The sequence below is a fragment of the Mauremys mutica genome, chromosome 7, assembly GCF_020497125.1.
Source record: "Mauremys mutica isolate MM-2020 ecotype Southern chromosome 7, ASM2049712v1, whole genome shotgun sequence".
Lineage (NCBI taxonomy): Eukaryota > Metazoa > Chordata > Testudines > Geoemydidae > Mauremys > Mauremys mutica.
Window position 1 is genome coordinate 109771313 of NC_059078.1, and position 14351 is coordinate 109785663.

General features: G+C 41.1%; 1 protein-coding gene across 4 annotated transcripts in view; it reads left to right on the forward strand.

Moving 5' to 3' along the window:
• The window catches only part of CPXM2 (carboxypeptidase X, M14 family member 2), a 126331-nt gene that overhangs the window by 32036 nt on the left and 79944 nt on the right, over window positions 1-14351 (forward strand). For all 4 annotated transcript variants that reach the window (XM_045025689.1, XM_045025688.1, XM_045025691.1 and 1 more), the window contains one exon: window positions 13819-13928. In XM_045025689.1, coding sequence (XP_044881624.1) covers window positions 13819-13928 — 110 coding nt within the window. The remainder of the gene's footprint in view (window positions 1-13818; window positions 13929-14351) is intronic.

Sequence of the window (14351 nt, forward strand, 5' to 3'; positions counted from 1 at the left end):
ATGGCACAGCACACCAGCAATATCTCCAGGAGACATTTTGTCTCTGATAGGCACAGTGTATTCCCAGGAGCCCTTTGGAAGCATAGATACTGCAGTGTTTTTGTGGAAGGTGCAGTGCTCATTCCCTCCTGCAGAGGGCAAGCTCTAATGATAAGTGCTGATTGAGTTCAAGCCATGGATACTCTCCCTGCTATGGAAGACTAGCACCACTCTGGATGTGTAGTTCTTTATCATTCTGCATGCAACAGCTGCAATTTATGTCCATCCATGCAGGTAAAAGTGAGGGAGGCTCCTTGTGCCCATTATCCTTTTGCCTTACCCAGGCACAATCAGACCCAAATGCATTTTTGTGATTGTTGACTGGTGACAGTCTGCTGTATGGCACTCCCATACTCTCTATGCCATAAATGATATAACTTCTGGCAGCAGCAGGCTCAGAAATTCCAGTTTATAAAGTTGGAGAGCTAAGGTGGATGAAGCAATATCCTTTATTGGACCAACATTGCTTCTTGCTTCCTGGGCAAATGCAAGAAACAAAGATATATTACCTCACCCACCTTGGCTCTCTAATATTCTGGGACCAACACACTTACACCACCACTGCCTACAACAGTTTATAAAGCTGTATGTTATCTGAAGTTTGTCTGAACCTCCTGAGTCAGAAAACATGGAAAGGAAATCTTCTAAAACCAGGCTTTCTGGGAAAATCTGCTTTCAGCTCTGCAAGAAACACTGAAAGATCCCAATGCTAAATATGTTGTTTTGGCATTTCCAGAAATGACTACAACCTGCAAGGGCTAAGGTGCATAAACATGACAAATAGTGTAAAACTAAGTTAAGTGGACTTTTCTAAATCTAAAAAAAAAAGTTTGGTTTCATTTCAAGTTTGGATATAAAAGAGGGGTAGTACTTACTTTATTCTATGCCTATCCCTAGTTTTACTTCAACTAGAGAAGAAGAAAAAGAGAGAGCTTTTCCCTCATTCATATACTACACTCCACAACCTTTTCAGTAAATCATGTGCCCAATTCTGCCATTTGGTGCACAGCATTTAACTGACAGAAAGGGTGCAAGTTACAGTCAGTCCTTTCAAAAAGAACATACATTGCCACAAAATAAATTCTGACTTGTCCTTCTATCATAGCAAGAGATGGGGATGTAATGCAATATGCACAACTTGCTCAGATTCCATGACCTCTGTAGAAAAAGCAAGTATAGTCATACAAGAAATAGGTGTGGCTAGGGCCTGCTCACTTTCTCAACATGATTCCCTTTATCAGTTCAAAAAAGAACTAGATAAGTTCATGGAGGACAGGTCCATCAATGGCTATTAGCCAGGATGGGCAGGGATGGTATCCCTAGCCTCTGTTTGACAGAAGCTGGGAATGGGCAACGGGATGGATCACTTGATGATTACCTGGTCTGTTCAATCCCTCTGAGGCACCTGGCATTGGCCACTGTCTGAAGACAGGATACTGGGCTAGATGGACCTTTGGTCTGACCTAGTATGGCCATTCTTATGTTCTTATGACCCCAATGTGGGCAGTCATGCCTAGTTGCTAGAGCAGGAGTCAGGCCTAGGGGTTGGAGCAGCAGGCACCATCACAGCTGTGGGTAAACACTTTGAGCAGCTGCTGAACTGCTACTGCACTGGGCTTAAGAGCTGGTCTGCAGACTCTTCAAACCAATCAGGCAGTGTAGCCACTTTCACAAATGAAGTTGCTGTTCCTGATTCCTGATACCAATCAGAAGCAGTGTACACCTGCCCCCCACCCCCATGGGTAATCATTATTTAAAACCTCAGTAAATCTGGCCAAGCATACAAGATTTGGGGAGCTCTGTTTGGTGCTGAAGTTGATGTTACAGCGTTTGGGCACTGTGTCCATGATAGATAAGAGATGAGCCTCAGCTGCAACCTTAGGCCAAGATCTAGATCCACATTTTATCAACATTCAGGGGAGCCTGGATGCAAGGTTTTGGTTCAGGCACAGCTGAGTCATTTTTGATAAGGACAAGTTCTCTGTTCCAGTTTCTGTATTTGATTTAATATATGCTTACATTGTGTTTCCATTAACATGTCCATCAGCGAGAATTAGGTAGGGGAGTAGGTTTGCCTGATTTTGATCCTAATTAAATATTGAGGGGTTCAAAGTTTGACTCTAATATGAGTCGTTATTGGATTCATGCTTTTGCTTAGGAGAGAATGTCAGGGGTAAAAAACGTAACAGAGGAAGCATAATGAAACAATTCAGTGAAGAAAGAGTTAAAACATAGAGCAGAGAATGGACAGATTGAATACCAAATGCAAAGGGATTGTGAGGATAGAGCAGAGGGGGAGAGAGAAGCTAGTGAAAGAAGACAGTGTGATATGTTTACCATGTATCATATATGTCTCCTGTGCCAGCACAGCTTTTGAAGTCTCTTCTGTTCCTGCAACATAGCAGGAACATTTGAATGGAAATACTCTTAAGAGTGCCCATCTCTGATCCGGGCACCATTCCAGATCTGATAGACATGATCAGCAACAGCACATTTGTTATCTAAAACAAAACAGACAGCGTAATATTATACACATTGATGCTAAGGGCCAAATCATGACCTATGTTTTGTGCCCCTCAAAGAGAAGTAAGGGTGTTTGAGGAGAAGGGAACCCTTGAGTGGGCTACCTGCATTGCAGATCACAATCTGTCTACCTGAACTGCTGCTCTGTGACTGTAGAAACCTGCATGAAGGACAGGTTATAGGAGGCACAATTTTGGAGGAGGCACCAGGAAGTCTGCCTGCACATAGCTTGAATGCTAGCTGCAGTTGCAGCATCTCTATAAATAGTTGTCTTTAAAAAGTGCCATTTTAGTTTTGGAACACTGGATCTTGTTGTGTTATTACCTAGCACATGGTACATGAAACAATGATCAATGACACACTACAAATCACAAGTAACTAGTAATTAAAGTGACCAATTCACCAACAGCACATAGTCTGAAATGTGTTCCCATAAAATGTTCAATAATTGAGATTTATTAAAGTCCATTCATGGATAATTTTTTATGTAAGAGACATTCATTGAATATGTTATTTACCAGGAATAGTTCTCCTAACTCTGTGTAAACAGCGCAGTCTTATGCCACCTCTAGGCCTGATCCAAAGCCCATGGAAAGACTCCAGTTGACTTCAGTGGACTTTAGACCAGGTCCTATAGGCTTAGCATAAAAGGAATCTCTCTCATCAGAGCTGCTTCCTATGGTTACAACGTAACTGCAGGTCTTCTTTAGGTTTCTACAGTAGTACCATAAGGGGAAGTGGATGTTATAGCACTGGGATAAACATTACCCCTTCCTTAAGTGGAAAATCCCCAATCTCTTAAACCCCATATAGTGGTTGCTGTGTGCATTAGAAAGTTGCATGGTTTTGAAGGGAGGCTAGGGTACAATCAGTGCTTTCCTAGGATGGACTAGTGTTTTTAGAGTATCTTTATTCCCCTACTCCATCTTTGATCTGGACCTATAAATTCAGTATTGCACCTAGCATGTACGTGATTTGTTGTAAGCTCACAGATAGCCTGCTCTGTTTCATTAGTGCACTAAGAATTTCTTTATATGGAAGTGGAATTAAAAGTGAAGCAAGTGGCAGAGCAACCTTCATCTGCCTTTAGTATTTCACCTAAATGGGGGTGGGGGAATTGGTGACCAGAACTGAAAGCAGAAGAGAATTATAGTGGGCATAAGAAACTGAGGAAGACGAGCAGAAGCACGCACAGCTAAATCCATGAACTTGGATCCTCCAGAAAAGCTAGGGTAGCATACCGTGTAAGTGAGTCATAAACATCTGTGAACATTTCACACTTAGTGAGCGCATCCTCAAGACAGCAGAATTTAGCTATAACATGTTCCCCCAAAATGGTCCAAGACTATAAATACAACTAATTATTTAGACTGAATGGAGGATGTTGTTCCATTCCATCCAGCCCCCACAAAGGCTGTTCATGGCAATATTTAATGACACAAAGCAATCAAAACATATTTTCAACTAAAAAGCTGCTTGGCTGTTACTGCTCAGATAAAATCCTTTCAGGTGCACTGCATGTTTAGAATACTTTGCATGCCCGTGACATAATAGATTTTAAATGATGAGCTAAATTTGAAGAGGCATAGAATATGGACAGAATTAGTTAGAGCTTTCTGTACAGAATGTTCCATTACTGGAAGGTGAGTTATTCAGCCACACATTTCATAGGGAAAGCTCAAAAGATTAAAATTTATATTAACTTTGTCCAAAGCTCGTAGTCCTTAGGTTGACTCCAATAGGTTTATTTTGTCTGAATAAGTACAACAAAAGGATTGCAGGATTTGCTTCAAAAATGCAAGTAAAATATTGAAGATTAGGATCCGGATGCAGCAAAGCACTTATTAACCAGGTGTTAAACTTTCAGCATGTAAGTATCAGAGGGGTAGCCGTGTTAGTCTGGAAATGTAAAAAGCAACAGAGTCCTGTGGCACCTTATAGACTAACAGACGTATTGGAGCATAAGGTTCGTGGCTGAATACCCACTTCGTCAGATGCATGTGGTGGAAATTTCCAGATGCAGGTATAAATATTCAGGCAAGAATCAGTCTAGAGATAACGAGGTTAGTTCAATCAGGGAGGATGAGGCCCTCTTCTAGCAGTTGAGGTGTGAACACCAAGGGAGGAGAAACTGCTTTTGTAGTTGGCTAGCCATTCACGGTCTTTGTTTAATCCTGAGCTGGTGGTGTCAAATTTGCAAATGAACTGAAGTTCAGCAGTTTCTCTCTGGAATCTGGTCTTGAAGTTTTTTTGCTGCAGGATGGCATCTTTAAATCTGCTATTGTGTGTCCAGGGAGGTTGAAGTGTTCTCCTACAGATTTTTGTATATTGCCATTCCTAATATCTGACTTGTGTCCATTTATCCTTTCACAGAGGGATTATCCAGTTTGGCCGATGTACATAGCAGAGGGGCATTGCTGGCCCATGATAGTGTATATTATATTGGTGGACGTGCAGGTGAATGAACCAGTGATGTTGTGGCTGATCTGGTTGTGATGGTGTTGCTGGCGTAAATATGTGGGCAGAGTTGGCATCAAGGTTTGTTGCATGGATTGGTTCCTGAGTTAGTGTTACTATGGTGCGGTGTGACGATCACGTTAACACCACCCTATACCGAAAACCCACCAACAACTATGCCTACTTTCATGCCTCCAGCTTCCATCCCGGACACACCACACGATCCATCGTCTACAGCCAAGCGCTGAGGTATAACTGCATTTGCTCCAACCCCTCAGGCAGAGACCAACACCTACAAGATCTTCACCAAGCATTCTCAAAACTACGATACCCTCACGAGGAAATAAGGAAACAAATCAACAGAGCCAGATGTGTACCTAGAAGCCTCCTGCTCCAAGACAAGCCCAAGAAAGAAACCAACAGAACTCCATTGGCCATCACCTACATTCCTCAGCTAAAAACCTCTCCAACGCATCATCAGTGATCAACAACCCATCCTGGACAACGATCCCTCGCTTTCACAGGCTTTGGGAGGCAGGCCAGTCCTCGCCCACAGACAACCCGCCAACCTTAAGCATATTCTCACCAGCAATCACACACCGCACCATAGTAACTTTTTTCAGCATGTAAGTAGTCCATTGACTTCAAGTTAACGTAAAGTTAACCATGTCCTTTGCTTGATTGGGGCCTGAATCCTGCCTATACCCCATATAGTGTTCAGGACAGGAAAAGGGGAATCTGAGATTCAAACTACAGAAACAGCAGTGCTCTGAGCGTGATTGGCCAAAGGGAAGAGCAAGACTGTACTGTGCTAACAGATAGGCCTGTCAGGTTTGCAGCGAGCAGCGGGGTTCAGGAAAAGGGGAAGGCTGTTCCCAGATCTGGTAAGCATGTCTCCTGCCATCTATAGCAGGCACAAATCAGTAATGATTACAGTGACACATTGCTTCTGGCAAAAGAAACAGCAGAGCATCAAAATGGCCCCACATGCAATGGCAGGGTGTCTATTACTGGATGCACCCAAAAGCCGTCACCACTGTTCATACAGGGCAGGGTTTGGGCGATGAGGCCAAGATTTGACCCACATGTGTCTTGACATATTAAAAAAGTTAGCATTATAGGGCCTCATTTTTAAGGAGGGCTGAATACCCACAACTGCTTCTGAAGTTTGGGAGCTGTGGTTGTTCAGCATCTCTGAAAATCGAGCCCATAGTGTAGATATTCACAGAAATGCCACTGCTTTAACTAAAATCAGTTCTAGCCAAACTGTAGTGAACTACTTGAGCTCAGCTTATGAGGGCCTGATTCAGCTCCGTCTGAAATCATTGGAAGTCTTTCCCAAGCCTGAACATCAAGCCCCAAATGTATAGCTAGAGATGTCTCTGAAAAATATACAGAGCCAAAGCCATTATTGTTGTATGGATGATTCTATATCAAATAAATATCAGCAGTGTCTTGACCTCCTTTAATCTTCCCCTGGATTGTGTGTCTATAACATAAACTCTAAATTAAATAAACATGTTGAAGTGCAGTGGGATTCTTATCTATTTAAAAATGACAAAGCTCCAGGAGCAAAAACACATTTAGAATCATAAAAAATAAATAAGCAGCCAAAGTAAATTCTGCTTCCAAATGGTGAGGAGCCTGTTAGACTGCACAGGGAAAATATTTCTCCATTTACAGATCTGAATATCACTGTGTGGCGAGGAGTTAGACAAGCGTGGATTTTCTTGTGAGAATTCAATATGATCATAGATACATCTCTTTAAAATGATAAATATGAATACATAAATAAATAACAAGGAAACTTTTTTCCCAATAGAAGAACAAAATATACAACTAGAATTGATGAGAAATCTTTTAAAAATAAAATAGCCAATTTGGTTGCTTTGCCCCAAAAGAGCAACAAAAGAGAGCTGATTTCCAAATTGTGTCTATTAAATATAACAAAATATACGACAATCTGTGTTTTTACCTGAAAAAAATTGATTCAGAAGACAAAAAAGAAGAAATTAACAGTTGAGCTAGGCTAACTGACTTTTATTATTTTCCATGTCCACACAGTAAATATTTGTCTATTGCTGAAATTGATCTGTAGTTCCAAGGATGTATATTTCCTAAATTTAATAAAGAATTGTGAACATTTGAGCATCAGGGTTAGCACTGCGGTTCCTCTACCAGTTACTTGTATAAGTTATAATTACTTCAGTAATTGGGGATGTAGGTGTGATGTTGCATCCCATAAGGCTTTATGAAAACATGCTTATGAATGTTGTAGCGGGGTGGTAACTGGCTCCTGCCCTGAGGGGTTTAAGACAGCCCTGGGAGAGGGCTGTGGAAAGTGAAAAGCTACTAGGCTGATTGGGGAAGTAGCCACAGCTGGGCCACGCCCCAATCAGGCCACAAGTGGCCCTTATAAGAGGGCAGTGGACCAGGGAGCACTCAGTCTCTCTTTGCTTTCAGAGAGAGAGAGAGGGGCCTGGCTGCTGGGAAGCTAAGGGTGCCTAGAGTGAGGCAGGTCTGGGGAAAGGCTAGAGGGGCTGGGAAGCTCCAGGCTGGCAACTCCCCAGGCTGCAGGGCCTTGTCCAAGGCCCCATAGAGGCACTCGGTTGCAGAGAGAGGTAGCAGGTCCAGACCCAACCTTGCCTATGATGAGTGGCTGACACTGCAGCCCACCCCAGGGTGCAGGGGTGAGTTGGTGACTGGCAATATCCTACAACTGAGGTGAGGTGGGGTTAGGGTGTGGGGGTTCCCCGGGGAGGGGAGACCATGAGACTAAGGTGTGCACTGCCAGGGGGAAGCATCCCAGATAATGGGCACTGGGGTCTGGGAGGGACACGGGCTGGAAACAGTGGGTCAGTGGCCTGCAGAGGGGACTTGAAGGCTGGAAACAAGCTAATTCCTGGAAGAGACTAACAGGAGGTGCCACAGGGATGAGTCCACTTGCTTACAAATGTATATATGACATAACTGGAATACCTTTTATGTTACATATGCCATGTAACATATCTTTGTAAAGGTTATGATCTACTGAATCTATTCCTCCTATTTGGATGCATATATCATTTTTTTTATTCAAATTTATCAATATTGGCTGTGTACTTGCTTGATTTTTAAGTAGCCTTAGTAAAGCATTTGGTCAGCTTCTTGAATGTGCAAATTAAGTGTTTCTTGATTGGGCACTTAACGAACAATAGATCTTGGAAGACTCCAATCCACATAAGAAGTCTACTTGAGGACGTTCAAGGTAGCATGCAAGCCATGGCTGCTACCTTTAAGTTCTGAGTCATGCATGGACATGTGGCTTGCCCATGTGACTCCAAAACTCCATCTTGTAGCTGGGATACTACATGAGGGGGGGGGTCTCCACCCACAAGAGAGTCTATTTAAACCCCTGGGAGACCCCTCCATTGTGTCTTTAGCTGGCTCAAGAAATAGCCTCTCCACCACCAAAGGACACCTGAAAGAAACTGGAACAAAGGACAGTAACCACAGGGGGTGTGAGTGATTGCTGGACCCAAACTAGGAGGAGACTAATCTGTAAAAGGAAGCTTACTGGAACACCTCTGAGGGTGAGGTTTTATCTGTATTCAGTTTTCTTACTGTATTAGGCATAGACTTCCGTGTTCTATTTTATTTTGCTTGGTAATTCACTTTGTTCTGTCTGTTAATACTTGGAACCGCTTAAATCCTACTTTCTAAATTTAATAAAATCACTTTTACTTATTTAACCCAGAGTATGTATTAATACCTGGGGAGGGTAAATAGCTGTGCATATCTCTCGATCAGTGTTATAGAGGGTGAACAATTTGAGTTTATCCTGTATAAGCTTTATACAGGGTAAAATGGATTTATTTGGGGTTTGGACCCCACTGGGAGTTGGGCATCTGAGTGTTAGAATAGGAACATTTCTTAAGTTGCTTTCAGTTAAGCCTGCAGTTTGTGGGACCTGGTTCAGACCTGGGTCTGTGTTTGTAGCCAGCAAGCCTGTCTGGCACAACCAGGCAGGGTTTTGGAGTCCCAAACTGACAGGGAAAGCAGGGGTGGAAGTAGTCTTCTCACATCAGTTGGCAGCCCCAAGGGGGTTTCTGTGATCCAACCCATCACAGTAGGCTCACCTTCCTACTGAATTATGAACCCATTATGTTGGTGAGCATTTGTTCCCAGTTGTGATCCTTTAGAAATCAGTGGGTGGGACTGCTTATGTGAGCAACTGCTCACTTAATCATGAGCCTTTGAGCTAGGCTTTGGTTCTGCATGAGTGTTGCCTACCTTTCAGCTCCATGCACTCTAAATTACAATGGAACTTCGGCTGATCAATACTATGGTCTTGCAAGTACAGATTGCAGGATAATAGTGTGTATTTGAAACCATCTTCAAAGTCCCTGCCATACAGAAAAGTTACGGCTAATGTCTTGGCTAATGCTGCTGCTGCATCAGAAATGCTGACTGGTCTTAGCCGTGATATACACCATCCACCAAGATAGCACTAGGCATTATCTGAAGGAATGGACATTGCATCATGGCTAAGAGGTACTGTACCTCTAAATGTTTTCCAGCAGACAAGTTAGCCTCTAATTAGAATAAACCATGCTATATATTGATGGGTTTTACCTACAGCTTTTAAACATTTTCTGAAATTCTGAGGATACTTTCACACCATTTAGGCCATGAGTCAGCAGGATATTTAAGTGCATGCCTAACTTTAAGCAAGTGAGCAGTCCCATTGACTTCAGTGAGACAGTTCAAATGCTTAGAAGTAGGCACATGCATAAGAAACTTGCTGAACTGGGACCTCAGTCCCTAAACTATGTTTCTAACCCAAACCACTTTGGATTTGTTTGTTTTTTTGTTTTGAACAATTTGAAATCCCTAAATCAGTGTCATCTCCTCACCTATGTGATTTTGGTCCTGGGTCAGAGCTGAATGCAGGAAGGATCTGTTTTTCTGCCTGAAATAGATATTTGACAAGATTTCTACCATTTGAGAGAGAAATTTCACAAGAACAACTCTTAAAATACAAATACTGTGAAATTTAAATGCAAACTTTTATCTTAACCAGGACCTGAAATTAATTAATCTGGACCCAAACACTCCTCCTAAATCTAGCACCTATTGCCAATTGAAAATAATGCATAACATTTTAGCATAAGACCTGTTTTTAGCCAGGCGACTAAAGTTTATGTTTATCATTCTTTGTGACTTGTTCACTTCCTATTGTGAAAGTAAATTATGTTCTGCTTTTTTCTGACATTGTCAAAGATCAGGGAATCAATTATCTCTGTAAAGCTTTATCAATATGGTTGGATATTGACAGATTTAGTTGGGGACTCATTTTTAACCTGCACATTATCTACATAATGTCACTGAAAGCCAAAGTTGAATTTCCTGTGTTCCTATTATGAATCTTCCTATTAAAGAAATGCCCAGATAATCAGATAATTTTCTGTTGAACCTGACAAGATATGAAGCTCTCTGAGTAGTTACAGTTTCTGCAGCTTACACATGATTTTTTCAAAATTAACATGAACAGTACTAAAATGAATATTAAAATGTGCAGTGTTGAGAGGCGCTGTAAGTTTGATCTCTTTGCTTGATATTATTTGTTGAAAAGAAATTAGATTGCCTCAGTTTACCTAGAGTAGCCTGATTAAAAAGATCAAGTCAATGGGCAAGTAAGCATACAAGGTCAATAATGCAGTACTGGCAAGGAGCCAAATGTCAAACTCTGAATGTTTGGTAATTTTATACATGTTCTCAAAATGAATTACTGGTAATAAATTAAAAATTCAAGAAAACAAAGCTGAAACCTAACCAAAAAGGAGACTCATATAAAGGACTTTTTTAAATAGTTGTACCTGTAGTGGACTGGCAAATTTTAGATGGGTTGCTGTGTCTTATATTCAGTACCTTGAAGATTATCAGACCATGTCCTATTCGAAACTTTCCCATTTCCACCCCACTCTCCCACCCCATTTAATAGATTGAAACCCTTTGTTTGGTAAACTCTGTAAATGGTACAAACTTTCCTTACCATTTGTGGTGGTGATGGAATTGACATGTAAGTGAAACAACTGACTCTCCTAAAAAGTTAGAAATCCTTTATTATAGGGACCTCAACTTTAAAGCAAAATCAAAGATTGCCTTTTGTGAAAAAATCACAAATCCCATACACGTTTGCTGCTCTAAACAACAGACTTGACACCAAGATCACCACCAATATTAGCAAGTTAATAGTTGGTAGCAGATAAACCTTTATGAAGAGTGATGTTGTTCCATTCCCAGTTTGGTATGGCTGCCAGAGAAGGAGGGACTGTGACTGGAGGAAATCAGATGGCTTTTATTTAAGGTCAAAATTTTCAATCAGAGCTGGGGCAACATTTGATTTTTCTTAATTTTTTTTTTCTGGTGATTTCATGTTTCACTGACTGAGTGCATTAGCCTTCACCTATGGAGACTATAGTTGAAAATCTATCTTAAGTTTTGAGTGAAAGTAACTGCTTTTCTCAGAATTCTTTAAAAGATTTTTCCATGCCCTCATGCCCTTAGTGTGAAAGGCACTTTAAATGAGGCATATCATTAATTTATTATTATACCTTTTAAATATTATGGTAGCATCTAGAAACTCTGATCATCACAAATGGGGACCACTGCTGCTAGGTACTGTGCAAACATAGAGGCAGATACTGTCTGTGCCCTGAAGAGCTTAACACTCTAAATGCTACACTCCAGTATGATTGGTTTTATGAAGTTTCAAGCATGGCAAAGCCACATGCATTCACTTCTATCATCATGATACCTTAGTGTCTAATCCTGCCAGCACTTACATGTCTGCCTAACCGTAGGTAGTTCCTGGGACTATATACATGAATGTACTCAGGTGCAGAAGTGTTTGCAGGATCATGCCTTTAGATTGAGTCCTAAATCTGTCCAGAGGGTTGAATTTGTAGGAGTGAGACAGGGAGTTCTTATTACCAGTTCTTCTCAGCTGCATAACTTACTCCCAATAGAGGTCTTTCAGAACCCAAGGCTTGTCTTGTTTAGGGAACAATGTAAGATGAAACACTCATATATAACAAAATATAATTAAAACAAACAAAATTCCCCCTAAGCTACTCCTTCCTCTGTTTTTCCCAGTGCATCCTGTCTCTTCTCTGTTTCTGTTAATTAGATTGAAAGCTCTTCTGAGCAGGGTCTGTCTGCATTTTTGTCTCTTGTGCAGCACTGAGCCCATTGTTAGTGTTTAAAAAAATACATATTAAGCATTTATCATCCTAATGGTCCCACTCCTGTCTCTGTTGTAGTCAGGAGTTTTGCCCTTGACTTCAATGAGGCCAAAAATCAGCCCCATTGCTGATTAAGTGTCCAAACCTTTTTTCTAAGGGTAAGCAAAACAATACTTGCAGTTTGTTCTGCAGCATAATCCCAGTTCCATTTTTCCAGGAGGAGTTTACATCATTCATGAGCTAAGGGAGAGAACAAGAAATCCTAGGTCTTTTCTATCAGTTTGTGTATGATGATTGGAGATCGGCCTGGATCAAATCCTCAAATCCAGACATCTCTGACTTTCAGATGCGTGGTTTCAATCTAGACCTGAACCTACATAAGAACTGTCATACTGGGTCAGAACAAAGGTCCATCTAGCCCAGTAGCCTGTCTTCTGACAGTGGCCAATGTCAGGTGCCCCAGAGGGAATGAACAGACCAGGGAATCATCAAGTGATCTATCCTCTGTCACCCATTCTGGCAAACAGAGGCAAGGGATACTGTTCCTGCCCATCCTGGCTAATAGCCATTGATGGACCTATCCTCTATGAATTTATCTAGTTCTTTTTTTGAACCCTGTTATAGTCTTGGATCCAAGTTTTACATGCATTGATAATTCCTTGGTAGCTATAGCATATGTAAGACTGTGTTCACAGCGCTAAATCAAAGCAGAAAGGGAGGATGATCTAGTCGTGGTTAGAATGCTAGCATTGAGAGACTTGGATTCAGACTCCTGTTTCTCTCTATGCGTCCATTTCCCTTCCATGAGAAGTTAAGAGAACTTACTTACCTCCAAAGGCTGATAGAAGGATAAACATGTTGGAGATTGTGAGGAGCACAGATACTGTTTGTGGTAATGGAGGTCATATAAGTACCTTAGACTAGAACTTTTCTGATTTTGTAGGATCTTTCTGATGTCTATCTTCCAAAGTAAGATCTTAAGGCTGGATTTTGCTGCAGTACTATATAGTACTGGCATCTGCTATTTTTGTTCAAAATTTGGCACCATTTGAAGCTTACAGAGATGGCTTCTTGTTTCAAATTTGTCCTATTTGTGCTTACTCATTGCTCCAGCAGAGCGTTACAGTGTGGCCTTGCAGACCTTTCTGTTGTACAATGTGTGTGAGTGTTTGTTTGAAGTGTCCAGAATGTGCTTTAATTGAAAACATAACTTGACACAGTAGCAAATGCCAAAAGAGAAAAATAAATGCTGGCATTTTGTACTGACAAGCACTTGACAGGAAATACTGTGCATATCTGTGGAAAAGGAAGGGTATGGCAAAGAAAAAGAACTATTAATGAAAACTTAAAGGACCAGATCCTGAACTGATGAAAATCAACATCACTCCATTGACTTCAATGGAGCAGCCACCATCTTATTGATTTCATTGATGCTATACCGATTTACACTAGCTGAGGATCCGACCTATTTCTGTCTTTCTCTCTCATGCACACACGTATATTATCCAAAGCTCTTTTTGTGTGTATATATTTCTTTTCCTCATTTTTTTTAAAATAAAACTTTGTTTTACAGGTTGCCCACCACTTGGTCTAGAGACTTTAAAAATTACTGATTTCCAGCTCCATGCTTCTACAGTAAAGCGATATGGCCTTGGAGCCCACAGAGGAAGGCTTAATATTCAGGTAACATCAATTTTCTTTGTAAGTGGTAGAATGGCTTAGGGTTGTAGTGTTCTGCAGACAGTGCTAATGGATGGTTATAGGTTTTGACTACCTTGTCAGCTCACATTATTCAAATGAAGGGGAAATATTGAATTATACTAGTGGGTAGGGTTGATGAAGAGTTCTGAAGTTGTGGAGTTTGTTTTGTGCTTTAAAAAGCTCTGCATTTTATGCTGCTTATAATTCAAATCCTAATGGAATTCCATAAAGTAAAGAAGGTGAAGTGGAGAGAAGCAGGGAAAAGAACCTTCCTGTGTTAACAAAGCCCAAAGAGGAGACTGTAAGGATATTTGAGAAGCAAGAACATTTTGTTTCATTATTTGCCAGTAAATAATGAACCTGGTGACTAGAAAAAACATTTTTAAGCAAAGTAACTTGTCACCA